At 38.4% G+C, this 27,224-nt stretch overlaps 1 protein-coding gene across 1 annotated transcript; it reads right to left on the bottom strand.

The window, feature by feature from the left end:
* Positions 1-22,255: 22,255 nt before the first annotated feature.
* Positions 22,256-24,383, bottom strand: LOC131044303 (ammonium transporter 3 member 1). Its single transcript, XM_057977606.2, has 3 exons — positions 23,449-24,383; positions 23,077-23,362; positions 22,256-22,980 (listed from the first exon to the last, which is right to left on the bottom strand). The coding sequence occupies exons 1-3, from the start codon at positions 24,013-24,015 to the stop codon at positions 22,388-22,390; spliced, it is 1,446 nt and encodes a 481-aa protein (XP_057833589.1). The 5' UTR covers positions 24,016-24,383; the 3' UTR covers positions 22,256-22,387.
* Between the last annotated feature and the right edge of the window lie 2,841 nt (positions 24,384-27,224).

Raw genomic sequence — 27,224 nt, 5'->3', positions numbered from 1 at the left:
GTCCTAGACTGCTGCACCTCTTAGGGGTCCTCAGGCACCTGCTAAGGGTGGTCATCAACAACAACAACTACTGAGATCGAAGTAGTCTCAGGGCCAGCAGGGTGGCAACTCTCAGTTTCGAAAGAGCAGAAACTGGCAGAGGAATAGGTAGACCTTCCCAGGGTAGTCCTCTCAGGGTGTATCTCAGGCCCCTAGTGGGGAAAGCTTTCAGCAGTCCAGTGGGCCGTCTGGGAGGAGAGGACCTATTAGAGGAGTTTGCTTCTCCTATGGTCAGTTTGACCACAAAGTTGCTATGTGCCCTCAGCGTCCTCACCAGATGAGTAGCCAGAGGCCAGCCACATCAGAGCCAACAATGGCGGATGCAGGTAGATCCCATAGAGCATTTGTAGTGGTGGATGACCACCAGGCTGAGCATCATAGTAATATGATTAAGACTACAAGTGTGTTGTGTGGTATTCCTATCTCCGTACTTTTTAATTCCGATGCTTCAGATTCTTTTATTTTTCATCCATTATGGAGCAATGCGGGCTTGTGTCTACTAAGTAGGAGAATAAGTTGCAAGTAGAGTTGGCTACCAGTGTGCGTGTGTTTGTAGATGCCTTCATTCCCAGTTGTGAGTTGGACCTAGAACCCTTTGTCACTTCAGTTGACCTTCGAGTCATTCCTTTGGGGTCCTATGGAGTTGTGTTGGGGATGGATTGGTTATCATCTCACAACGCTCATGTAGGCTATCATCTGAAGATAGTAGAGTGTTTAGATGACCATGGCAGGAGAGTGGGGATCGTTGGAGTTCAGCGATCAATATCTTTACGTATGATTTCCGCTATGCAACTTAGGTGGTGCATGCATCAAGGGTGTTAGCTTTTTGAAGTTTCTCTTGAGGATGTGGATGAGGAAGAGAGTCAAGAAATTGCTCTTGATGGTCACGCTATTCTTCGATAGTATGCTGATGTGTTTCCTTTGGATATTCCCGGTATGCCTCCGAAGAGAGACATAGATTTTCGCATTGACTTGGTTACTGGTGCGAAACCTATTTCGAGAGCACCATATTGGATGACTACTCAGGAGTTGATTGATTTGAAGTTACAGGTTGAGGAGTTGTTGGCCAAGGGGTTCATTCGTCCTAGTGTTTCTCCTTTGGGTGCGCCGGTTATCTTCATTAAGAAGAAGGATGGTTCTCTTCGGTTATGCATTGATTATTGACAATTGAATAAGGTAACCATCAGGAATTGATATCCATTGCCTCAGATAGATGATCTTTTTGATCAGGTAAAGGGAGCCAAGGTGTTATCTAAGATAGATCTGAAATCAGAGTATCATCAGTTGTGCATTCATGATATAGACATTCATAGGACGACGTTTCATACTCGTTATGGTCACTATGAGTTCAGAGTGGTTCCGTTTGGGTTGATGAATGTGCCTTCAGTGTTCATGAGTCTTATGAATGGGTTTTTTTTCACCTACCTTGACCACTTTGTCCTTGTGTTCTTGGATGACATATTGATTTATTCTAGATCTATGGAAGAGCATGAGGGTCAATTGTGTCAGGTATTGCAGTGCTTGAAGGAGGATCAACTTTTTGTGAATTTGGCAAAGTGTGATTTCTTCCAATCAGAGGTGAGCTATCTTGGTCATATAGTTTTGGGAGAAGGTGTATCTGTGGATCCTTCTAAGATTGAAGCCATTATTGATTGGCCAGCACCGACCAATGTTTTTGAGGTTTGAATTTTCATGGGTTTGGCCAGATATTACCGTCGCTTTGTGTAGAGCTTTTCTCGGATAGGCCACCAGATTAATTCTCTTCAGAGGAAAGGGAAGAAGTTTGTTTGGTCAGAGAAGTGCAAATTAGCTTTTCATACCTTCAAGGAACTCCTTCTTAGTGCTCTGATTTTGGCAGTTCCTGATCCATCCGGAGATTTCATGGTATGCATAGATGCCTCTTTAGAAGGTATAGGTGTGGTGCTTATGCGGGATGGACATGTGGTTGCCTATGAGTCTCGCAAACTTAAGGATCATGAGTTGAACTATCCAGTTTATGACTTGGAGTTGGCAGCTGTAGTGCATGCATTGGTTAGATGGAGATATTTTCTATTGGGGCATTGGTTTGAGCTGCATAGTGATCAACGCAGTTTGCAGTATATTTTCACGCAGCCGAACTTGAATGCTCGATAGCGAAGATGGATGGAATTCCTCTACGAGTATGATTTTGAGGCTCATTATATTTAGGGGAAAGAGAATATAGTGGCAGATGCTTTGAGCCGTAGGCGGCATGAGGTTGTAGCATTGTCCCTTGGTGTGGACTTGAGTGAGAGAATTCTTGGAGTTCTTCCTCAGGACACCTGGTATCATGATGTTAGAGTTGTGGCGGAGTCTGGAAGACCATTGGAGGGTAGATATTCTGGATATACTCTTGAGTCAGATGGTCTTCTTCGACATCTTGGACGGATCTATGTACCACCTTTGGAGGGTCTTCGTGTTTTGATCATGACTGAGGCCCATCGTGCACCTTATTCAGCACACCCTAGTGTCAAGAAGATTACATAGATCTTAGATAGATATATCATTAGGCTAGTATGAAACATGACATTGTTGATTTTGTGTCTAAGTGCTTATAATGTTAGTGGGTGAAGGCGGAGCATCAACACCCTATAGGGCTTTTACAGCTGAATTTAATACCGGATTGGAAATGGGATATCATTTCCATGGATTTCATTGTGGGGTTGCCTGTTTCCTCGCATCATCATGATGCCATCATGGTCATTGTGGATAGATTGACCAAACTTGCTCATTTTGTTCCTATTCGATCTTCTTATACAACAACAGTGGTGGCACGAGTCTTCTTGGAAGATGTGGTGAGGTTGCATGGGATCCCAAGGTGGATCAATTTTGATAGAGACCATGTCTTTACTGCAGCATGCTTTGGGAACCTAGTTGAACTTTAGTTCAACTTATCACCCAGAGATTGACGGTCAGACTGAGTGTGTGAATCAGGTTTTGGATGACATGCTTCACATGTATGTTATGGACCATCAGTCATGTTGGGAGGTATATCTTTTCTTTATGGAGTTTGCTTTTAACAACAGATATCATAGCTCTATAGGCATGTCTCCCTTCCAAGCTTTGTATGGTCATCCTTGCCGTACTCCTTTGAGTTGGGATCGGTTGGAGGATAGCATCCGTTTAGGACCGGATTTGCTTCGTGAGATGGAGCAACAGGTTGAGCAGATTTGTGGGTATTTGGTTGCTACTCAGGATAGGTAGAAGAAGTATGCTGATGCCCATAGAGTAGATTGTCAGCTTTTTATTGGCGACCATGTGTTCTTGAGAGTGCATCCATGGAAGAGTCCGATCCATTATGGAAAGGGTTCTAAGTTGGTGCCTCGTTTTGTAGGCCCTTTTGAGATCCTTGAGAGGATAGGCCATGTTGCCTACCATCTTGCCTTGCTACCGAGTCTATCCCGCATCCACGATGTCTTTCATGTTTCTGTTCTTCAACCTTATCATCTTGATGTGACCCATGTTCTTGATTGGAACTCTTTGCAGGTCGAGGACGGGCAACTTTCCATGGAGCCTGTGCACATTTTGGATTTGACCCTCAGGGGTCGTACCATCGAGCAGGTAAGGGTCCTATGGGACCCATGTGATGAGACCTCAGCGACATGTGAAGATGTAGTGAAGATGAGAGAGCTTTATTCTTATCTATTTTAGGCTTCCAGGAGTAAGCCTAGGCTTGGGGGGATGATGTAGTACCCCTCCTTGATCAGACTCTTTTTTTATGTTTTTGATTGACTTCAGTAGAACATTATTGTATATTGACTTAGATTTTTTGTGATATTATTTCATGCTTTATCTGGATCTGTGGTATATGATTTTATGCAGTATCTTTGTGCTTATGATTAATGTTATTTTATGGATCATTATCAAGGACAGACACTCTTCCTTATATGTGCGATACGTTATTTATATGTTGCGTGTTTGAAAGTGTATTGGAATGTGAGGGGATGATTTTTCTTCACTCACTTTGGTGAGACAGGGAACGTCACGATTCTCCTTCATCGGTGTGCATATCGTGTCTGTATATATATATGTCTATATGCACGTGTGGCTCTTTGGTGCAGGACATTACAGGTACTAATACCTAGTATCGACTCCACCTAGTTTCATAGGCATGAGCGTGCCTTATATGTCCAATGGGAGTGGAGGAGATAGTTGTTGGACCCTAACATGACCCGCAGTTACACTCGTGTGAGTGTTGTTAGTCAGTTGTCATTCTTGTCTGCTTGGTATGCGAGTCATAGTGCTTTGGTTTGGTCATTTGTAAGTCATCATTTGATCATGCTTTGTTTTGCGTGTTTCTGTTTATTTGAATGGTTATTTAGTCGAATGGGTGATGCTATCTTTTGTTGGCATAATTAGTTAATTATTATGCTTTGAAATTATTGATTTAATTAAATTAATGATTTGCTAGATTAAATGGTTAAATGACTTATTTCATTGTGCAAAGTTGCATTAATATATTTTGTGGAAGGAAATAAAAAATTGCCTAACCATTTAAATGTTAAATGCTTATGTTGAAAGAAGTATTTTGGAAATAGAAAATTTAATAAAAGCTTTTCCTTTTACCTTTCCATTTGACTTTTGTATTTTGTTTTTTGGGAAAAGAATGGTTTTTGGAAAAGAGTAAATTTGATTGCTTTTTACTTTTTAAATAATTTAATCTGATTGGTGGAGAAAACTTTGAACCTAGAAAGTTTAGGTTGAAATTATTTTCCCCATATATCCCTGGAAATTCATGGGAAGAGAAGGTAGAAAATTTGGAAGAGAAATTTGGGAAACCATTCTGAAAGAGGAGCTGGAATTTGATTTGGTTTGCAAGGATTGGGATTCTTCCATCATTTTGCCTGCTAAGTTTGCTTCAAGGTTGGATAATCTCTTCTTGTTTTAAATTTATTTTTGAATTTTTCACTTTCTTCCTGTGTGTTGGAAAAGATGCAAATCTCCTTGTGGATTCTTGTGGAATGATTGGAATAGAAGAAAGAGTACCTGGTATTGTTGATTTTGTGAAGCTTATATCATATGATTGCTTATAGGAAAGAAATGGTTCATTTCTCTATTTGTTGTATGTTTTTGTTCTTGAAAATCAACTTCTTGAATCAACTCTTCTATTTGGAATAGAATGAATTAGATTTGGTTTGTTGTGTGCATCCTAGTACCTAAATGCCCAATATTTGGGGTTTATGTTGGCAAAAATTGGTTATTGCTTATTGCTTGATGCAAGGAATTCTTCCTATGTATGGAAGTAAGAAAATTTGATTTTATCCTTCTCCTACCTATTGAATTCTTCTATTGTTTCCTAAATTGATATCTATTGGGTTCTTGTGTAATTTTATTTACCATTTACCTTATTGTTAAATATCCCTTTGAATTTAGATATTGGCATTGTGTGTGTGTGTGCCCGTGAAATGATCAAGGAATAAATCATTTTCATGTTTAAATGTTTTGGTCGCATATTGATTTTTGAATGCTTTGGAAACATGTGATTATTTTATTTGTGGACTTTACCTTACCCATGGCGGGCTAGTCCCACCATGTAGGTCAGGAGTGTCTGCTACCCGCAGGTAGCAGTACTACCGGTCGGTAGTACTGCTACGCGGTAGTGGTGCTACCAGTCGGTAGGACTGCTATTGGTCGGTAGCGGCTGCTACTGGCGGTAGTAGCACTACCGGCCGGTAGGATTGCTACCAGTTGGTAGCAGTGCTACCGGTCGACAGCAACACTACCCATCGGTAGGCCTGCTACCAGTTGGCAGCAGTACTACCGACAGGTAGTACCTACTGCCTCGGTAGCAGCACTACTGTGCGTTGGCCTTGGCCCCCACATGACCCTGTACCCTTCATGGTATATATTGTTATGTGTCATGAATTTAGTTTATTAAATAAATTATTTTAAAAGCTAGTTTATTGTTAAGTACAAAGGGTAATTTCCAAATGATTTTTATTATGTGGTTTAATAAGTTTGTTATGGAAATCAAGGCACGAATTAGTAATTCAAATTGGTTAATTTGGATATATTCAGGAAATGAAATAAATGCGTGCTAGGAATTCATGTTTAATTCAGTTGAATGTTTGATGTGGATTTCATTCTTGATGGAATATTGATTTGGAAATTGAATAGATGTGAATGTTGTAAAAGAGTGTAAAAGAGTGTTGGATTTCATTCTTCTATTGTTGCCTAAATTGTTATCTATTGGGTTCTTGTGTGATTTTATTTCACCATTTACCTTATTGGCAATTATCCCTTTGAATTTAGATATTGGCATTGTGTGTGTGTGTGCCTATGAAATGATCAGGGAATAAATCATTTTCATGTTTAAACGCTTTGGTGGCATATTAATTTTTGAATTCTTTGGAAACATGTGATTATTTTATTTGTGGACTTTACCTTACCCATGGCGGGCTAGTCCCACCATGCGGGTTGGTAGTATCTACTACCTACAGGTAGCAGTACTACCGGTCGATAGTACTGCTACACGGTAGCAGTTCTACAGATTGGTAGGACTGCTATCGGTTGGAAGCAGTGCTACTGGTTGGTAGTGCCTGCAACCGGTTGGCAGAAGCACTACCAGTTGGCAGCAACACTACTGCGGGTTGGTGTTGGCCCCCGCGTGACCCTGTACCCTTTGTAGTATACATTGTTATGTACCATGAATATAGTTTATTAAATGAATTATTTTAAAAGTTGGTTTATTCTTAAATATGAAGGGTAATTTCCAAATGATTTTTATTATGTGGTTTAATAAATTTGTTATGGAAATCAAGGCATGAATTAGTAATTCAAATTGGTTAATTTAGATATATTCTAGAAATGAATTAAATGCCTGTTAGAAATTCATGTTTAATTTGGTTGAATGTTTAATTTGGATTTCATTCTTGATGGAATATTGATTTGGAAATTGAATAGATGTGAATGTCGTAAAAGAGTGTTTGATTTAATTTTCAATCAATGATTTTGCAAGTGCTTATGATGCTAATTTTCTCAAATTTTGTCTGAGTGCAGACTTACTGAAATTAGCTTTCCTTGCAAGAGTTATATTGTGTTATTTCTGGTATATGTTTCAGTCATCCTGTGCTGGCATATTTGGTACCTTTGACCAAGTGATATATGATGACTTCATTGTCTTAACCATGTAGCGTCTTTAACTTATGGTTAACCAAGATTTAGTATGTCCTTGTTTTGACCACTTGTTTTTGGATAGTGGTGTTATGGTTGTCTTCTTCGCCATAGGGTCCTCATGGAGTGATCATGATTGTTTAGCGTCCTTTGAGAGAGTGGCTTTCGAGTGGGGGCCGCACCCAAAGTGGTTGGCAGGATAACCCATCGAAAGTCAGATAATAAAGTGATAATCTAATTAATTGATTAGTTGGGTAGTTCATAACATTAAATAAGATATTTTACCTCATGCATAGGTGAGTGCTTGTACAGGGCTCATAATGTAGTGAGAAGACCTGGAATGGAAAGCCAACCACCTTGTCTTCGCGAAAGGCTGGTAGGGTCCGCATGAGACTTAGTTGGAGCCAGAAGTTTGGGCAAGGTTACCAGGGTAACCTAGGATGGGGGTCGGAACCTATGGAGGCCGACCATGGTAGCCATCAGAAGCTATGCAATGGCACTGTCTCTTTAGGTTCACTTGTGTATTTGTGATGTTGAGTCACCTAGATATTGTGGAGTCATTTTGTGTTTTCATGGAGTCGTATTGTTCTATCGACCATGTCATGCTTTGCTTGCTTGAGGGTCATCTGCTATCTCCTAGCACAGTGAGGTGATTCCATTTTGGGAATTACATGGTCGGGTGGTAGTGCCACTTCCCATCGGATGTTCTTGTTCGTACTTTCATGCGAGGATTGGCTTTGTAGGTGTTTTTGTGGATCGTGGCTCATTCTTTATCTCATGTTGGAGATTATTGTTATTTGGAGACCTATGTGGTCATTGTATCATGATCTTTTGTAACCTTGTATTTGGTTTAGTTATATCTTTATATGTATATTAAGAAGTCATGTATTGGAAGAGAAATTTAATCATAAGTTTGGGATGTTATTTATCAACTTTCTTTATGATTGTGTATATGCTTATTCAAGAGAAATTATATTGTATCCTTTAAATCTTTCAATGGTGTAATCTGTTATTGCATATGACTTCTTATGATCATGGAGTTAATGTTTTGGAATATGTGCAGACCATGGTGAAATGATGATATTGTATTTTGTCATTGATGTCAATATGCTGAAGTACGAACCGGTATGTTGTAGTAAGCAAACTAGCAAGAGAACTGGTATGATATTGTGAACCGGTATATGTGAGAACCGGTATGATGATGTAAACCGGTATATGTGAAAAAGTGAAGTGGTATGTTTGTTAAAAGTGAACCAGTATGCTGGTATGATAACCAGTATATGGAAGTTTTGTATCGAGGTTTCATTTGGCATGACTATCGGTTGGTAGTCTCAACTTCAGGGTTTCCGGTTGATGCATTCCAAGCCTATGTGACTCAACCAATGACATCTTGTGATGAGTTAGGATTATAATAAAGATCAGATAGTGTTGCAATGTCAACCTTGTGCATGTGAAGGATTTCCTTGAGGATCTTGCATGGAGATTGATCTTACCTACCTCGGGAATGCGCGAAGTCTCTGTAAATGGTGGAGAACACGTGATGGGTTATCAACTTCTTGAAGCGGGAAAGAATGAACATTGGAGAACGTCTTGAGATTTGTTCAAGACTATTGGATTCAATGCAGTATGATTAATGGCCAAGATTGAACCGATTGAAATGTAAAACCTAAATGTTTAGGGTTTAGGGTTTATGCTACCGACCTATCTATTTCCTATAAGGTCGATGATGTTTTTCATTTTGAGGGTGTTGGAAAATGTTATGTGTGTATCCAAGTGAAGAGATACTTGATTCTTTCTAGATCAGAGAAGTGTGTTGATACCTGCAGAGTGTGATTGCAGAAGAAAAGGAGCTAAAGTGGATCTACCTTGGCATTAAGTGTTGTTATCAGATCAATGTATTACCTGTTTACTTCTAACTATTTCAGCAGCTGGAAAATCCCTTAACCGGGTAGCTTTAACAAGATTTTGTGTAAATCCTTTAACAGGGTGACTCAATTCAATGAGTTCTTCAAATCCTCTTGCGAGGTAACCTTTAACAGGGTCCTAATCTTTAAATGGGTATTTAGCCATCCCTTAACTGAGTGATCCCTAGCAGGATCGGTTCCTAGCAGAACCTATTCTAAAAGTCTCTAACTGGACTAGGCTCCTAATAGAGTGGACTTCAAAAGAGTTCAAGAATAGCTTGTGGGTATTCATCCCCACTGTGGTTTTTCCTAGTTCGGTTTCCACGTGAAAAATCAGCGTGTCATGTGTGATGCCTTTCATGTGATGGTTTAGTGTTTTATGTCAAAGTGGTAAAACATGTTGAACTAGCAGTCATTATATTTTTGATGATATATTACTTGTTTATGCATAATGGTGGAGTGGAAATGAGGTATTAGATTGTGTGAAAAGATAAGAGTAACCATTTTATGTCTTTCACATTCTCATTGTGTTTTACCGGTAGTAATCTGATTTAGACCGGTGTTATTGCTTGCCAGTCAAGTGCAGTGTTTGCAGTCAAACCGATTCAGGGAAAGTTCTTTTGTCTATATTGATTCAGGCCCCCCTCTCAGTACCGGTTTGGTGCTAACTGTTTATCATTTATTCATAAATTGGTATCAGAGCATCCTCTAGGTCCTTTGTGTTGTAAGCTTAACCGGTTGAGGAAAAGATCCTACTCTAATGATGAAGAGGGAAGGTCCAAAGTTCAACAGAGATAACTTTAAAATATGGAAGGACGGAATAAAGATCTACATTAGAAGCATGGGTGCTCAACACTAGAGCTATATTGAGAATGCTTATGTTATTCCTACCAGTATTCTCACCGATGACCAAAAAAGAGAGATTTGGGAGAATGGGCAAGTCATGAAAGCCCTAATCAGTAGTCTATCTGACATTGAGTTTATTGATGTTCAGGATAAAGATAATCCCAAAGAAGTATGGGATGCTCTGGAGAATACCTATGGCGGTGATGAGCATGTGAAACAAGCTAAGGAAGAGAGCCTTAGGGGAAAGTTTGAAGACATGCAGATGGTTGAAGGAGAGACCATTCAACAATATGGAATAAGAATCAAAACTATTGTTGGGGACATCAAGAGTGTAGGTGGTAAAATAGATGATTCCACTGTTGCTAGCAAAGTCTTGAGATCCTTATTACCGGTCTATGCAATAAGGGTTGCTTCTATTTAGGAGTTGAGGTCTATAGACAAGACAAAGGTATCCCTAGACTCCATCATTGCAAAGTTGATCGCATATGAGCTAAATAATTATGATGGAAGTATTCAGAAGACTGAATCAACCTTTAGAGAATCTGCTACACCATCTAGAAAGGGCAAAGAAGCTAGTACCAGTGGTGAACCAAGACAAAGTAGAGAAATGGATGATGAGGAGATCCTGATGGAATTTGAAGCTCTTCTTGCCCAGAGACTTCCTAAGGGAACTGGTAAATATAGAGGTAAGCTCCCTTTGAAATACTTTTCTTGCAATAGGATAGGACACATTATTGTGAACTGTCCTAATGGTGATAATAAGGACAAACTAGAGAAGTTCAAGAAGTTTAAAGGAGGAAACATGAGAAACTATTTTGTAGTAGTTAATGAAGATGTCACTGATGAGGAATCGGAAGATGAAGAAAGTGAAGACATTATGTTTGTAGCAGTTAAGGAAGATGTGTCATACAAGAAGGCTCTTGTCTCCCGCTTTGATAATTCCAATGAGTGGATTATTGACAGTGGTTGTTCTCACCACATGACTGGTGACCGAAGTAAGTTTCTGTCTCTGGAAGAGTATGATGGTGGTGTGGTTTGATTTGGTAATGATGCACCATGTATGGTAAAAGGAAGATGGTCTATCTCTCTCAATGGAAAAAATAGTGTTGATAATGTGTATTGGGTAGAAGGTCTCAGACACAACCTTTTGAGTGTTTCCCAGGTGAATTATAATGGAATCACTCTGAAATTCAAAGATGGAGTGTGTAAAATCAAAGGAAAGAATGGTGAACTGATGGCCACTGATATGCAGACCAAAGGTAACCTATTTCAGCTGAATGCAAATATCAGTACATGTCTAATGGACAAGTTTGATGATAGCTGGATATGGCATAGGAGACTTTGCCATGTAAACTTTGATAATATTATGAAGGCCAGTAAGATCAAGGCAGTTAGAGGATTGCCTATGCTGAGCAAACCAGAGAATCCTTTGTGCAGAGAGTGTCAATTGGGGAAAATGTCTTCCTCAACCTTCAAAGGTAAATCTTTCACTGTAGACAATTTACTTGATCTTGTGCATACTGATTTGTGTGGTCCTATAAAAACTAGGAGTGTGTAGGGAGATAGGTATTTTATGATTCTTACTGATGATTTATGAAGAGTGATGTGGGTCACATTCTTGAAGGACAAGTCTGAAGCCTTTAGAAAGTTCAAAGCCTTTAGAGCATTGGTTGAAAAAGAAAGTGGTAAGAGGATTAAGTGCCTAAGAACTGATCAAGGAGGAGAATTCACTTCCAGTGAATTCAACAAGTACTATGAAGAGAATGGCATCAAGAGGCAACTATTTGCCACTCGGACTCCACAAGAGAATGGCCTAGCAGAGAGAAACAACCAGACTATAGTTGAAGCAGCCAGAACTATGCTGATCCAAGGGAAGGTTGCTCACACTTTTTGGAGAGAAGTAGTGAGCACTATAGTCTACACAATGAACCGGGTACTCATCAAGAAAGGTAAGGATAAAACTCCTTATGAGTATTGGACTGGTAAGACACCAATGGTAAGCTAATTTAGAGTGTTTGGTAGAAAATGTTATATCAAGAGGAGTGAACATCAAAGCAAGTTTGATGCAAAATGTGATAAGAGAATATTCCTAGGGTATTCCACAAAGAGAAAAGCTCTCAAATGTTTCAATAATAGGACTCAGAGAATTGTTGAAAGCATCAATTTTAGAGTTGATGAAACCTCTGAGAAACCTGAGGAAACCGATAGCGAGCAAGTGGTAGATGAACCGGTAGTAACCTTCTGGGAACTGGTTGCAAAATAGCCTAGCACCAGTAATAGTGCTCCTACATCGGTAGATGCCGATACTGATGAAGATGAGGATGAAGAAGAAAAGCAAGAGGAAACAACTAAGATCATTCCTAGGTATGTAAAGCTGAATCATGATCCAAAGCAGATCATAGGAGACAAGGATGCAGGAATTCTTACTATAAGAAAGGTCAGAGAAAATTCTTGCATGATCTATGAATTTGAGCCTAAAACATTTAAGGAGGCACATAAAGATGAAGACTGGATCAAGGAAATGGAAGAGGAACTTGACCAGATAGAAAAGAATGGTACATGGTCTTTGGTACCCAGACCTGAGCATAAAAATATCATAGGCACCAAATGGGTTTTTAGAAATAAGTTGAATGAAGATGGCGCAGTGGTAAGAAACAAAGCCAGACTGGTGTGTAAAGGATATGCTCAATAAGAAGGAGAAGACTATGGAGAAACCTTTGCTCTAGTAGCCAGATTGGAGGGAGTTCGTATGCTTCTTGCATATGCAGCTTTCAAGGGATTGAAAGTATAGCAAATGGATGTAAAATCTGCATTCCCGAATGGAATACTAGAAGAGGAGGTGTATATAGAGCAACCAGGTGGGTTTGTCTTATCAGAAGTTAGTGACATGGTGTGTAGGCTACATAAAGCCCTATATGGATTGAAGTAGGAACCTAGAGCATGGTATGAACACCTACGCTCCCATCTTGTGAAGATTGGATTTGAGAGAATAAGTGAAGATAGCAATATCTATTTGATGTCAGAAGGAGATTAGATTCTAATCTATGAGGTATTTGTTGATGACATAATTTTTGGTGGAGATGACAAGATGAGTCATGATTTTGCAGATGAGATGAAAAAGGAATTTGAGATGTCACTTATAGGGGAGATTAAGTTCTTCATTGGACTATAGATTCAACAAATGAAAGATGGAATCTTTATCACTCAGTCCAAGTATGTCAAAGAGTTGTTGAAGACCTTTGGCATGGAAGACAACAAACTGATTACACCGATGGTGACTGGTTGTAAATTATCAAAAGAGGATGACTCAGTGTTGGTAAATGAGAAGGAATACCAATCAATGATTGGTAAATTACACTATGTATTACATAGCAGACCAGACATTGTACATGCAGTGTGCATAGTTCCAGAAAAGCCCAAGAGAATCCCACCTAGTAGTAGTCAAGCGGATTCTTAGATATCTGAAGGGAACTATTGACTATGGATTATGGTATCCATAGAGTAATGATTTCAACTTGAAAGTGTTTACAGATGTTGATTGGGCTAGTAATGTGGACGACTGGAAGAGAACAACCAGTGGTGCATTCTTTCTTGGTGGTAGACTAGTCTCATGGATGAGTAAGAAGCAGAGCTGTATCTCTCAGTCTAAAACAAAAGCAGAGTATGTTGCAGCATTTATGAACTGCACCTAGACAATTTGGATGAAGCATGTATTAAATGGCTTCAAAGTTCCTGTATCTGAATTGGTAAGTATATTTTGTGAGAACACAAGTGTAATTAACATCTCCAAGAATCCGGTTTTACATGCTAGAACCAAGCACTTCGAGCTCAAGTATCATTTCTTGAGGGAGAAGGTTCTAGAACAAAGAGGTTGTATTGGAACATGTTTCCAATAAGGAGCAGTTAGCAGACATATTCACCAAGCCTCTACCAAAGGCTACATTTACCTATTTAAGCAGTGAATTAGGGCTGCTTCCCCTTCAAGACGTGAACTAAAGGTGTGTGCTCCACATTAGTCAGGTATTGCAATTGTTAAATCTTTCTCAAGATTGGTGTGATGAAGGATGCTACTCCTTAGGAGAAGCAACATAGTGGAACATAGCTTTTTGTGCCTCCACTTTGGCATTGTTGTCAAATGGGGAGAAGATGTGAAGCAAAGAAGATATCTGCAGTATTTGGGGAGAAGATGTGAAGCAGAAGCAGAAAGATATCTTTGTAAATTGCCATCAATGCCAAAGGGGGAGATTGTTGGCATATGTGCAGAGCATGGTGACATGATGATATTGTATGTTGTCATTGATGTCAATATGTTGAAGTATGAACCGGTATGTTGTAGTAAGCAAACTGGCAAGAGAACTGGTATGATATTGTGAATCGGTATATGTGAGAACCGGTATGATAATGTAAACCAATATATGTGAAAAAGTGAAGTGGTATGTTTGTTCAAAGTGAACCAGTATGTTAGTATGAGAACCGATATATGGAAGTTTTGTATCAGGGTTTCATTTGGCATGACTATCGGTTGGTAGTCTCAACTTCAGGGTTTTTAGTTGATGCATTCCAAGCCTGTGTGACTCAACCGATGACATCTTGTGATGAGTTAGCATTATAATGAAGATTAGATAGTGTTGCCACGTCAGCCTTGTGCATGTGAAGGATTTCCTTGAGGATCTTGCATGGAGATTGATCTTATCTACCTCGAGAATGCACGAAGTCTCTGTAAATGGTGGAGAACGCGTGATGGGTTATCAACTTCTTGAAGCGACAAAGAATGAATGTTGGAGAATGTCTTGAGATTTGTTCAAGACTGTTGGATTCAATGCAGTATGATTAACTATCAGGATTGAACTGATTGAAATGTAAAACCTAAATGTTTAGGGTTTAGGGTTTATGCTACCGACCTATCTGTTTCCTATAAGGTCGATGATGTTTTTCATTTTGAGGGTGTTGGCAAATGTTATGTGTGTATCCAAGTGAATTGATACTTGATTCTTGCTAGACCAGAGAAGTGTGTTGATACCTGTAGAGTGTGATTGCAGAAGAAAATGAGCTAAAGTGGATCTGCCTTGGCATTGAGTGCTATTATCAGATCAGTGTATTACCTGTTGACTTCTAACCATTTCAGTAGTTGGAAAATCCCTTAACCGGGTAACTTTAACAGGCTTTTGTGTAAATCCTTTAATTGGGTGACTCAATTCAATGAGTTCTTAAAATGCTCTTGCGAGGTAACCTTTAATAGGGTTCTAACCTTTAAACGAGTATTTAGGCTTCCCTTAACCGGGTGATCCCTAGTAGGATTGGTTCCTAGAAGAACCTATTGTAAAAGTCTCTAACCGGACTAGGCTCCTAACAGAGTGGACTTCAAAAGAGTTCAAGAATAGCTTGTGGGTGTTCATCCCCACCGTGGTTTTTCCCAGTTACGTTTCCATGTGAAAAATTAGTGTGTCATGTGTGTTGCCTTTCATGGGATGGTTTAGTGTTTTATGTCAAAGTAGTAAAACATGTTGAACTAGCAGTCATTATATTTCTAATGATATATTACTTGTTTATGCATAAGGGTGAAGTGGAAATGAGGTATTAGATTGTGTGAAAAGCTAATAGTTACCGGTTTATACCTTTCACATTCTCACTATGTTTTATCGGTAGTAATCTGATTTAGACCGGTGTTATTGCTTGCCAGTCAATTGTAGTGTTTGCAGTCAAACTAGTTTAGGGAAAGTGTTTTTGTTTGTACTGATTCACGCCCCCCTCTTAGTACTGGTTTGGTACTAACTGTTTATCATTTATTCATCATAATGATGGATTATTGGATTAACCTTAATTGTGGAATTTATCTTTTTGTTTTAATTCTTCGTTGTTAACCCTTAAGAAATTCTGGTGTAAGTCTTCCACTTGTGTTATCGTGCATGTTATATTTTATGCACCTATTACGTTTATACTTTAAAAAAAATTTGTTTCACCCTTGATGTGGGTTTTCCTTTGGGGTTCTTGGCGGGGCATTACATATACACCTTTTGACTCCACATGAAATTCATCTCTATGCATTCAAATAAGTAGATAAACAAACTTATAGGACATAGATAAATGAAAATAACTAGTTATCTGCTAATATACCAATATATTTCTGTAACGAAGGAAAATAAGGTTCACTAGCTTAGGTATGCAAACTAGGGAACGTGGCCTACTTTCAGTTTGACTACATTTAGAATACGAAGCCACCACGAGATAAGTATAATTGACTAACACTGTGTAATTTTTAAGAGAGTTAATCCAATATCATACTCTTAGGGCTTCTATTCTTGTGTTTCTTATAAGTGATTGATTGAATGATTGGATAGATTAGGTGATTAAGATCTAAGTCTAAATAAATGATATTGATTCATCTAGAAAGAATAAACTTCAAGAATGAAAGGAAAATCATGTGGTGCACCTATAATTGAGCCAAAATGAGATGATCTTTATTGTCTTTGGTTTTCAAACCTTCCAGATGAGTTCTAGATAGTAGGAACTGAATTTGGGCTCCGGAGGGTCCATACATGCTCTCTGCCAAATTTCAGTTAATTCTGGGTGGACTATGACACTCCAAGTGACCTAGTCCTAACTTTTCCTGAGGAAATAAAAAATCTAAACCTGTGACTGTGTATCGAGATGATTTATTTTTGTTGCACCTCTTAGAACTTGCAACTTAACCTGTATATGTATTTTGGGGGTTATATAGGAGCTTCCCTTAGTCAAACCCCATGTTGGGATTCAATCCTACAACATTGATAAAATGGAATAGAATTTTTATTTGAAATGCTTGAAAGGAAATGCCTGAATTGAAACAATTATACCCCCAATTGATTATGTGATTCTCTTAGGATAAGTTCACAATGTATTGATGCAATAACATGATTCAAACATCACAGAATCATAAATAAAACAAGTCTTGAAAATGTGTTGAAATATTTTGTTGCTCCTTGAATTGGATATGCTCTTGAAGTCTTGATGATGAGATGCTAATGAATAAAAAACTGTCCAAATAAATTGAGAGAGAGGTCTTTTATTCCTCATAAAGCATTTCAAGGTGCAAAAATTGAAGCAAGAGCTGACATGGGCCTAGAATTTCTGCTTAATCTAGTTGACCATTAAGTGGTTTAACTTTGAGTCAAATATTGGGGAGCGGGGCCTTGATTGGTTTTCTCCTATGAGTGGGGTGCCTAGAGCACCTTCCTCCTTCTAATATGGGCCCAAATTTAAACCCAAGGTCTAGAATACCGAGGAGAGGCTATGACTAAATGTAAATTGAGTTGTGATGCCAGGATGAAATACAAAAGGCCAAACATGTTAAAATAGGGCCTAGATAGGTCATAAATGAGGAGTTAAAATAATTAAAGGGAACACCTATTATTAAGGACTCAAATGGGATTTTGGTGAGATTTAATAAATAGAGGACCCATAATATTAACTTAAATTAATAAAGATCCTATAATGCATAGAGGAATGAGAGATACTAAAATGAGTGCTAGGAGAGTGTGAAATTGAGCACCCTAATAAAGGTGTACAATTTATGATACTACAACTTCTTGTGTTAAACTAAAAAGATACCTTGCAAATGATTTATAGAGGATTTTATTACCTTCTAGATAATAAACTAGTCAATACTAACATTCAAATAATCAAATATAATTAATATGACTACTGATATCTTTAGAGACATACACAACAATCATGGATACATTCAAAAGATATTGAATATACAAATAAATTTGTTATTATATTTGTCTTTGAGATAAAACTTAGAAAAACATAGTACGAAATACCTCTAACCTTTTGCTGGAAAGGAAACCCTACTGATTTGGCACCCATTTCTAATTTTTAGCTATATAACCATTTTCCTCCTCATAATATTGAGACCATGTAAGTGTATCATCTAGCACTATTGATCTACTGTAGGGAAAGAACTATGCTCACTAGTCATGGTAGAGGTTTCCCATACTATCTTATGTCAACTTCATATGGCTTTTGTGCTTGGGACTTTGTCATTGACATCAGCAAACCTATATTTTTGTACACAAATTGTGACTTAAATATATTAATAAATATTTGAAAGCCATCATCTATTCAATTCCATCCATTCCCAAGTCATTAATGGTATTTTGGATCATGCAAGGAAGTAAATAACACTTTTCTAAGTTGTTTGTAAATGAATGATGAAGAACTAAGCATTACGACCTTGACATGTAATCTTTTAAAACCTTCTTCTATGGAAGACGTTACCAAATCAAGATTTTCTCTATTTACGAAGATTCTTTTTTGACATTTTTCATTTTTTGAATAACCTTGAACATAGTTGGGCCTTGAACTTTGGAGATCCACCAAAGAGCTACAGAATCTTTAAAATTATGGTATCGATTCCATATTTATTCAAATTTTATGGGGAAAATCCCCTTTGGTCTTTTTTGAATCTAATAGAGAAAAATAGGGAATGATTTAAACCAAAATGAATAAGGGAGGAAAGATGTCCTTGGTCAATAATATCATGAAGAAGAGATAAGAAATTGATCAAGATGGATTTGGATGTGGCCATCTACCGATCTCATATTAGACCAAGTAAAATTTATTCCATCCAATTTCATATCAATTAGCTTTCCTTTAGGCAAAAACTCATGGAGGTCTAGCATACCATCAGAAAAACTAGCGATCCCCCATTTTCTCAGAGGGGTAAAGGGGAGTATTGAAGTCGCCCATCACTATCCAATTAGAACTCTAAAAATAAGCATGCAAGTTAAGAAGGGAATACCACAAGCCCCTTCTTAAAACCAAATTATTAGGTGCATCTAGATATTAGAGAGTATCCACTCAGATTTAGTAGCTTCAACACACAAAAAAAAGTTTGTTAATTCTAATCTCGATAATTAAAACACCCTTTAGATGGTGGGGTTTCCACATTATCGCTAATCCCCTTGAAGCACCATCTGCATTGAGAACCAATGATTTAGAAAAAGGCCAGATAAATTTAGTCACCTTTTGAAAGGCATCAACACTCATCTTTGTTTCTTGAGGGAGCAAAATGTCATGTTTAAATCCTTTCACCAGATTTTTAATTAAAATCTATTTGTGGGAACCATTTATCCCCCTAATATTATAAGAAAGGATGATCATTTCTTAGATTGATGGTAGCAAAGATTGTCCAGATTACTTTGGTTTCCATTAGCCACATCTCTAGTTGTACAGATCTACTATTTTTCCCTAGCATATTCCCTTCCAATATTAGAACCTTTTCCCACATGTGTTGTTTTTTTAGCACTCTTAATGGAGGGGCTCCCAACTATTGAAGAAACATGTGGAGGAGATACATGAGCTTTCTTTAATGAGACTATAAAGGAGCTAGCAGAAGGAGAGGAAGGAGCTTGCACCTTAACATTCTCACTAATCTCTATTCTAGAGTTCAATGTAAGGGGAATTGAAGAGTCCAATAAAGGAGCCTCAACAATATAAGACTCATCCTTAGTTCCAACTAAGGAGGGTTTGATCACTTGGATATATTTTGTAGCCTCTAAAGGAACAAGGTCAAGAATATATTCAAAACTATAGTTCTTTTCCAAAGCCAAATAAACCACAAGATACTGGGTACAATCATGAACCTTCATATATTTCGTAACCTCGAAAGGAATGATTTCAAGAATAGAGTCAAAACCATAGTTTTTTGCCAAAGCCAAATAAACCACAAGATATTGGGCACAATCATCAACCTTCATATTTTTCATAACCTAAAAAGGAATGAGGTCAAGAATAGAGTCAAAACCATAGTTCTTTGCCAAAGGAAAATAAACCACAAGATATTGGGCACAATCATTTACCTTCATATATTTCATAGCCTCAAAAGGAATGAGGTCAAGAATAGAGTCAAAACCATAATCCTTTGCCAAAGCCAAATAAACCACAAGATATTGGGCACAATCATCATCCTTCTTATATTTCATAGCCTCAAAAGGAACAAGGTCAATAATAGAGTCAAAACTATAGTCATTTGCCAAAGCCAAATAAAACTCAAGATATTGGGTACAATCATCAACCTTCATGTATTTCGTAGCTTCAAAAGGAATGAGGTCAAGAATAGAGTCAAAACCATAGTCCTTTGCAAAAGACAAATAAACCACAAGATATTGGGCACAATCATCGACCTTCATATGTTTCGTAGTCTCAAAAGAAACAAGGTCAAGAATAGAGTCAAAACCAAATTCCTTTTCTAAAGCCAAATAAACCACAAGATATTGGGCACAATCATCGACCTTCACTAATGGCAATTAAACAAAGGAAGGAGGAATAAAACCCTTTAGAGAAATTAGTGAAGGGACTCTAGAGACTCCTTAATTTGGGGTGAAGTTAGTGAAGAATTATTAGTACTAGGATGAACCAAAGGAAGTTGCTTCTCCTCAACCAGATCTTCTAGTAAAGGGGGAGTAGTGGACTCCAAAGAAATGGAACTAGAACCACCATCCATAGGAAACAAAGAAGAAACCATAGGGCCCTTCCCTTTGGGTCAAAGAAATTGGCCCGACTTTTGATGACCTCCTTTCAAAAAAGAATCACAAAGGTGACCTGCAAAGGAGCAGAGTTGATGAAAGGGAGTCGAGTTCTCAAATTCTAATGATTGGGTCCATGAACTTTGATATTTTAACACAATCGATAATGGTAAGGTCGTACCAAGAATAATATATATAGAAGAAGAAAAAGACCAACTTAGCTTTGTACTTAGTGAGCAAATCAAGGGAAAGAAGTTGGCTAAAGGAGTTAGCAATGTCAACAATGATCTCTTCATCCTAGAACTCCAATGTTAGCCCCACAAGATGGACCCAAGTTGGAATAGCACCAGCCAGATGAACCTTAGGATCAAACCTTGAGCACCATTTACAATGAATGGTGTGTTGCTTACTAAAGAACTAGGGACCAGAAGAAAGGATGTGAATACTATCCTCACATAGAGTGAAGGGGAAGTAGAACATCCCTTTAGGGAGTGTCGAAATGTACACACTACCTTTAAGATTCCATTGAGTGGTTTCCATTTGTTCACAACTACAATATTAGGGTGTCTACACAAGAATTTTCCAACCAAGGATTTCTCCATTTTAGCAAGAGTCTGATCTAGAGAAGGGTCCTTAATATTTAAGGATGTTCCATTCTCACAATTCTCAACAAAGACCCCATTAGTAGGGATAAATTATCCACTATTTGAAAGGTGCTTCCAAAACCCATGAGAATTGTTGATAGATTACACATTTTAGGAGGGAAAGTAACCACTTAGCTTATTTCCCTAGGGTTGACATTATTCCCATTTGCCACACCTTTTTGCTCCAAAGCAAGATGGACCAAAGGAAAGGACCCACTAGCACTTGGGCGTAACACCCCATCATAAATTTATAGGAAAAGGATGTGACCATCCACACACCAGTCCTCACAAAGTGCTAAAACCATTTTGGACCCATCCTCAATGGAGTGGTAATTCAACATGGGAGGACCTTGCCCCTTCACCTTTGCACCATGTGATTCCTTCCCGCCCCTTGTAGAGCTCATCTCAATTTTTTTTTATGTCACTTTGCATAATTAAAAATTTAGGTATGTTAGATGAATGCAATAGAATTAGTTTGTTTTTTTCTTCTTTAGATGAATCAATTCCACAAATATAAGTATGCTAATACAATTACAAATATGATGCTTCTACACAAACTTTACTAATAACCACTTTTAGCTTTGAAAATAGTCCACCTTTATTTTTGAACCTACATAAAAGCCTAGTCCTATGATTGGAAATTCGCAGGTGATAGGAATAATTCTCCCTTTTGTCAAATTATGTAAGCATGCTAAGTTATGGCTTTAAAAAATATTCAAAGGTTATAAGTAGTGTGTAGCATTCCCTAGAATGTTGATGGAGCATTGTTGATGTAACTAGATAATTATTTTCAAGCTTCTTGATGTTTTAAATAAATGATCATTTCATAGATTTGTTAGATATTTAAATGCATTAGGGTTAGTCCTTAAATACATTTTCAAATATGCTAATAAAATATTTTATTCTTCAAGTCAACACATAATAGTTAAGTGGGAGGAAAATAATTGACCTAAATTAAAATTCAAAATACAAAATGTAAAAATTCAAAGACATTTTTATAATCGTATTTAAGTGATCTAAATCATTTATAAAAATTGAAAATTTGACTTAGATAAAACTAGAACATAAAACTTTTCCTAACAATGGATGCAAATATAGGTGGAAAAAGATTGATTTATATCCCAAACTTTAGCCATAGCTATAGCACTTTTATATTTATCCTTGCATAAAAAATAACTTAACAAAAATCAAAATACGGAAATTTATAGAATCATAATTTTCAGTTCTGTGGTACACACGACTAAATATAAAATATCTAGGAAACAAGTAAATAGAATGCAAGACAATCCGTCAATAGAAAATAGAAGTCTGGGGATCAAGCTTCAGCTTTGGCAGTCTTCTTGGTGGTGGGGAGGCCAGACATGTCTTCGAATTCATATTGGGATCCACCATGTTTTGAGAGTTCCAGCTTCTCGCCGTCGCCCCACAAAGCGTAAGCCTCTTCCCCATGCGCTGCGTCGTCTCCGATTTCCAGTGCATCGTCAGGCATCCGCAGGGGAACGATCACCCGAATCACCAAGCATATAATGCTCGTCATCACCACATTCAGCACTATGATAAACATCGCAGCGAATATTTGGTACAAGATTTGTACGGGACCAGTGTGAGTATACTTGTAACCATCTACATGTTGATAGTACTTACGATTGAAACTGTATATAAATCCAATGGGATTGGGGTTTTTGTTGAGATCAGAGTTGAAGAAAGAGACACAGAGGGTAGGATGGCCGAAAATGCCAGAAAGAATTCCTCCGAGAAGGCCCGCCACAGCGTGGGTGTGGAAAACGCCCATGGTGTCATCCACCTTCTGAAGAAGAGCTGAGCGCTTGTGAACAACCATCATTGTCAACCACGGAACACTGCCTGAAAGCATTCCCATCAGAATTGCTGCCCATGGTTGCACAACACCTGATACCAGTACCACAGTACACATATATTACTTTTAGTTTTCTTCATTCTATATTCTTCATTCTTCATATGTAATATTTAAGATATAAACTGTACCTGCTCCAGGAGTGATGCAGACGAGACCGGTGATCATCCCCTGCACTGCACCGATGACGGAAGGCTTTCCAAAGACCATCATATCGAGGCATAACCACATGAGCAGACTAGTGGCGGCGCAGATATGTGTGTTGAGCACCGCCAAGGAAGCAATTAGACCGGCAGAATAGGGGGCTCCTCCGTTAAATCCCGACCATCCCAACCACAGCATACCTGCGCCTCCCAGCATTAGCAGCACATTATTCGGGGGAAATCTTTCTCGATCTTTCGTCAACCTCGGCCCAACCTGAAACGCATAAATTATACTGTTAGGATCTACAACCATATTCAAAATTAAGAATTTATGCATATATGTTTATGAATTGTAATCACCCAGTAGGCGGCAGTGAATCCTGCTACTCCCGATGAAAGGTGGATAACATAGCCTCCCGCGAAATCTATTGTTGGATACATAGAGTGAAACAAACCAGTCCACAAGGAATAGGCGCCAATGGAGTATGAAAAAATAAGCCATAAGGGTACGAACAACATCCAGGCATGGAAATTCATCCTCCCCAGAAGCGAGCCGGCGATGAGAATGAGTGTGATTGCGGCGAAGACGAACTGGAAGAAGACGAAGGTGGCGTTAGGGAATTTAACAGCTTCATTCGGTGCATCGAACAAGAAATGTTGACCCAGAGACTTAAAACTTGGCTTCCCCCACAAGAGTGGAACAAGCGTATCTGCAGAATTAAAGGAGAGGTCGAAAGCAAAAAGTGCCCAGACCACTAACACCGCTGCAAAGGCGTAGAGAGCCATGAAGGCCGAGTTGACGGCCCACTTCTTTTTCACAATACTGCCGTACAGAATGACGAGCCCTGGCACCGACTGCATCCCTACTATTGTGGCCGCAGTCATCTGCCATGCGTTGTCTCCACTGTCTACCCAATCTCCAGCCATTCCTCTTCTCTCTGTTTTGAAACACAGAAAATTGTTGTTAAGATGCCTTGAACCTCCTTCAACTCAATACGCCTTATAAAGATGCAGCTGAATCAACATCGTAAATGTTTTCTATGTCGTCGAGGGCGAAATTTGTCGTTGGGTTCCTCCCACATTGATAAAAATCCTGGGCAACTTTCAATCATTTTAATTCCCACAATGCTTCTCTGTCATTTTGTTTGCGAGTATACTATTTTATGGTTATTGATTGGAAATTTGGCAGAGGAACAGGCTATGACGAAAATAACAATGCCCATAGACGGACATTCCACTGCTTTACAATATATAATTACACCGATACACAAATCGAAACATATAGTGGTTGGAGTTACCAAGCATGCAAATAGGAGCTGCCAAGAATGCCCCGCCGTGAATAAAACATGATAAGGTATTGCTGCTAAGATTTGGAAGAGTTCAAGTATGTGGTGTGATGTGTTTGTATCTGGAGTGGACAAGGTTAAGAGATGTGTCTCAATCTATAGGAAGTAGAGTTCAAGTAGAACTCAACAATATCTATCTAGAGGGTAGAGTCCAAATAGGATTCAATAATATCAATCTACCTTATTAAATATTTTACTTAAGTTAAACTTAAGTAAATAGTAAATAGTAAAACACTATTTACTTCAACAATATCATGGATCTTATCAATTATTTGTTGCTCTAGGCGTAACCTAAACAGAAGGGTTAATTCTACATTTTAAATATACTAGTACTTGCATCAAAGGGGTGCAGGGGCTATGTCGATAGTAAGGTATAGATGGACTGTTTGTAATGAAGAGGTTTTTGCCACATTCATTATTAGAGAAGTAAATAGAGCCGATTGATTGATTTCCAACTTTCTCTTTTTTCCAATTACATTTCATTTTAAGAATAAAAATCATTAAAAAACTGAGAGAGAAAAAATAAATTATTATAACGGATGTAATGAATGTTGTACTGTATGAATCTCCCATGTATGGCTTCTACGAAGTTCTTAAAATTCTAGCAATTAATATGTTAAAACACCTTCACTATTAAGAAGCTCAATGTATTCATCAATAGGAAAATATAAAAAGTATTTTGTTTAACTCATTTGTATTGTTTCTAGGAGTGTGGATTGCCTTAACATCCAATCAGCTTGTGATATGTGATTGTTGGCAAAGGAAATAGTATATAACTTACTTGGATTGTGATATGTTTCTCTATGAATCTCCCATGTATGGCTTCTATGAGGTTCTTGAAATTCTAGCAATTAATATGTTAAAACACCTTCACTATTAAGAAGTGTAATGTATTCATCAATAGGAAAATATAGAAAGTATTTTGTTTAACTCATTTGTATTGTTTCTAGGAGTGTGGATTGCCTTAACATCCAATCAAATTGTGATATGTGATTGTTGGCAAAGGAAATAGTATATAACTTGGATTTTAATTATTTATAAATATGTACGAAAAATAAGATTCAAATATTAAATATTCAAATTTGTTGGAAAATAAGATCTGTATTGACCTAATTTTTCATAGATTCAACTTTCAATTTTCTTCTTACAAGAAAACAATACTATAGTAATGATATAATGATAATATACTAATATTGCTAATAATATAAAAAGATATTATTTTATGGTGAGCAGGAGCAGGAGCGGCTGTAGGAGTGCAACTAGGGTTTCTTTGGGAGAGACAGATGAATCAGGGGAACGCGATGGTGATGGTGAGGAGGACGTTTACTCCTCTTTTCTTGTTCTGCTCTCTTGTCAATGCCCATGTTCTTATGTCATTTGTCTTGCTGGTCGTGGTTTGTGGTTTGGTGTGGAGACGACAGAAGCTAGTTGCGGATGGGCTGTTGTGGAGGTGACTAAGGGGTTGTTGGTTGCGGATGGTGTTGTTGGATAGTGCCTGGGTGTTGTTGTGAAGACCCCTGCATCGACTTCCTTTTTGTAGCTGCTACGGTTGTTGCATTACATCAGGAGGTGTTTGTGGCTAATGAAGACATCGCTCTGTCCGTTGTGGGTGCGCCAATGATCATCGACTTCGCCCTTGTTTATGCTGCTAGCAGAGGTGGATGTGGTGTGGAGGGTCTTGCTGCAGGAAGGGTGCAGAGATGGAAGCAGTGTGATGGGTTTCTCTATCAGGTGGTTCTGTTGCGGTGGTCTTCCATTGTGTTCAAGGTCTGGCTCTTTGAAGGCTACTGGAAGGGTGATCCTCTAACTCTTGGAGGAGGGTTTGCATGGGAAGTGTGGTGCCTCTGTGCTGATGGTGTTTCTGCCCAACCTTTATCTGGTTGTAGAGGAGATGTCTAGGATTCGGGTGGAGCTTCCACAACCTGGCTCATCCTTAGTCTTTTGGGCTCCTCACTCCTTTCAGGCTATTTTTGGCCCTCAGAGTGGTCTTTATTATTGTAGGGGATCTCTCTGTGTGGGGTATGTTTGTTCCTGTTTTGTTGCCTTTTGGAGTTTCCTCTTGATGTATGTGGGTGCTCCTATTTTATTATCTTTTTCAAGAGGATCTCTGGTTTTGTTCTAGGTTTATTTATTCTACTTTTTTCAGTTTGTTCTATTGAGGTGGATCATTCTTCTACTAAGGAGAAGAGTTGTGGGTTGAGTTCGGTGAGACGAAACTTGTTGGGGGATTTGGATTCCCTATTTTTCAATGCCAAATGGTTGACTACTGGTCTCTCCTTGCTACTGAGTTTCTATCCCTTTTCTCCTATAGAGGTGGAGATCTTCGTTAAGCTTATCTTCTTGGAGTTGGACTGGTTTAGGCCTCTTTTCCAACTTTTTGTTCTGGGAGTATTCTTAAAACCCAGTTGTCTAGCAAAGCATTGTGGTTCCATCTCTTAGTTGCTAGACTTTGGTTCGTGGTTTGAAGCTTTGTTCTCTTTGCTGTTGGTTTCCATCTTTTTAGCCCCTATTGAGGTGGATAGGCATTTTTCTATTAGAGGTGCAACTATCAGATGCTTTGAGGTTGTTGGCTTCATTTTGGTGGTTTTGGGAGCCATTACAAAACCTAAATCGAAGGTTAGGGGAGACTTTCAAAACCCTCATGTTTTTGCTCAGTTCTTAATGCTTATCTTGTGTAATCTTGTTTGGCTAGATGTTGATAGTTTTCAAGGGCCCAATATAGATTGTGGCTCTTTTTGGTTAAGGCGTGGTCTAGCTTTTAGCTGCTTGGAGTTTTTGTCACAGGTTAAG

This window comes from Cryptomeria japonica, chromosome 6, assembly GCF_030272615.1.
Source record: "Cryptomeria japonica chromosome 6, Sugi_1.0, whole genome shotgun sequence".
NCBI classification, from domain to species: domain Eukaryota; kingdom Viridiplantae; phylum Streptophyta; class Pinopsida; order Cupressales; family Cupressaceae; genus Cryptomeria; species Cryptomeria japonica.
Note: the sequence above shows the minus strand (reverse complement) of the source record. Positions and strands in the feature narration are given on the sequence as shown.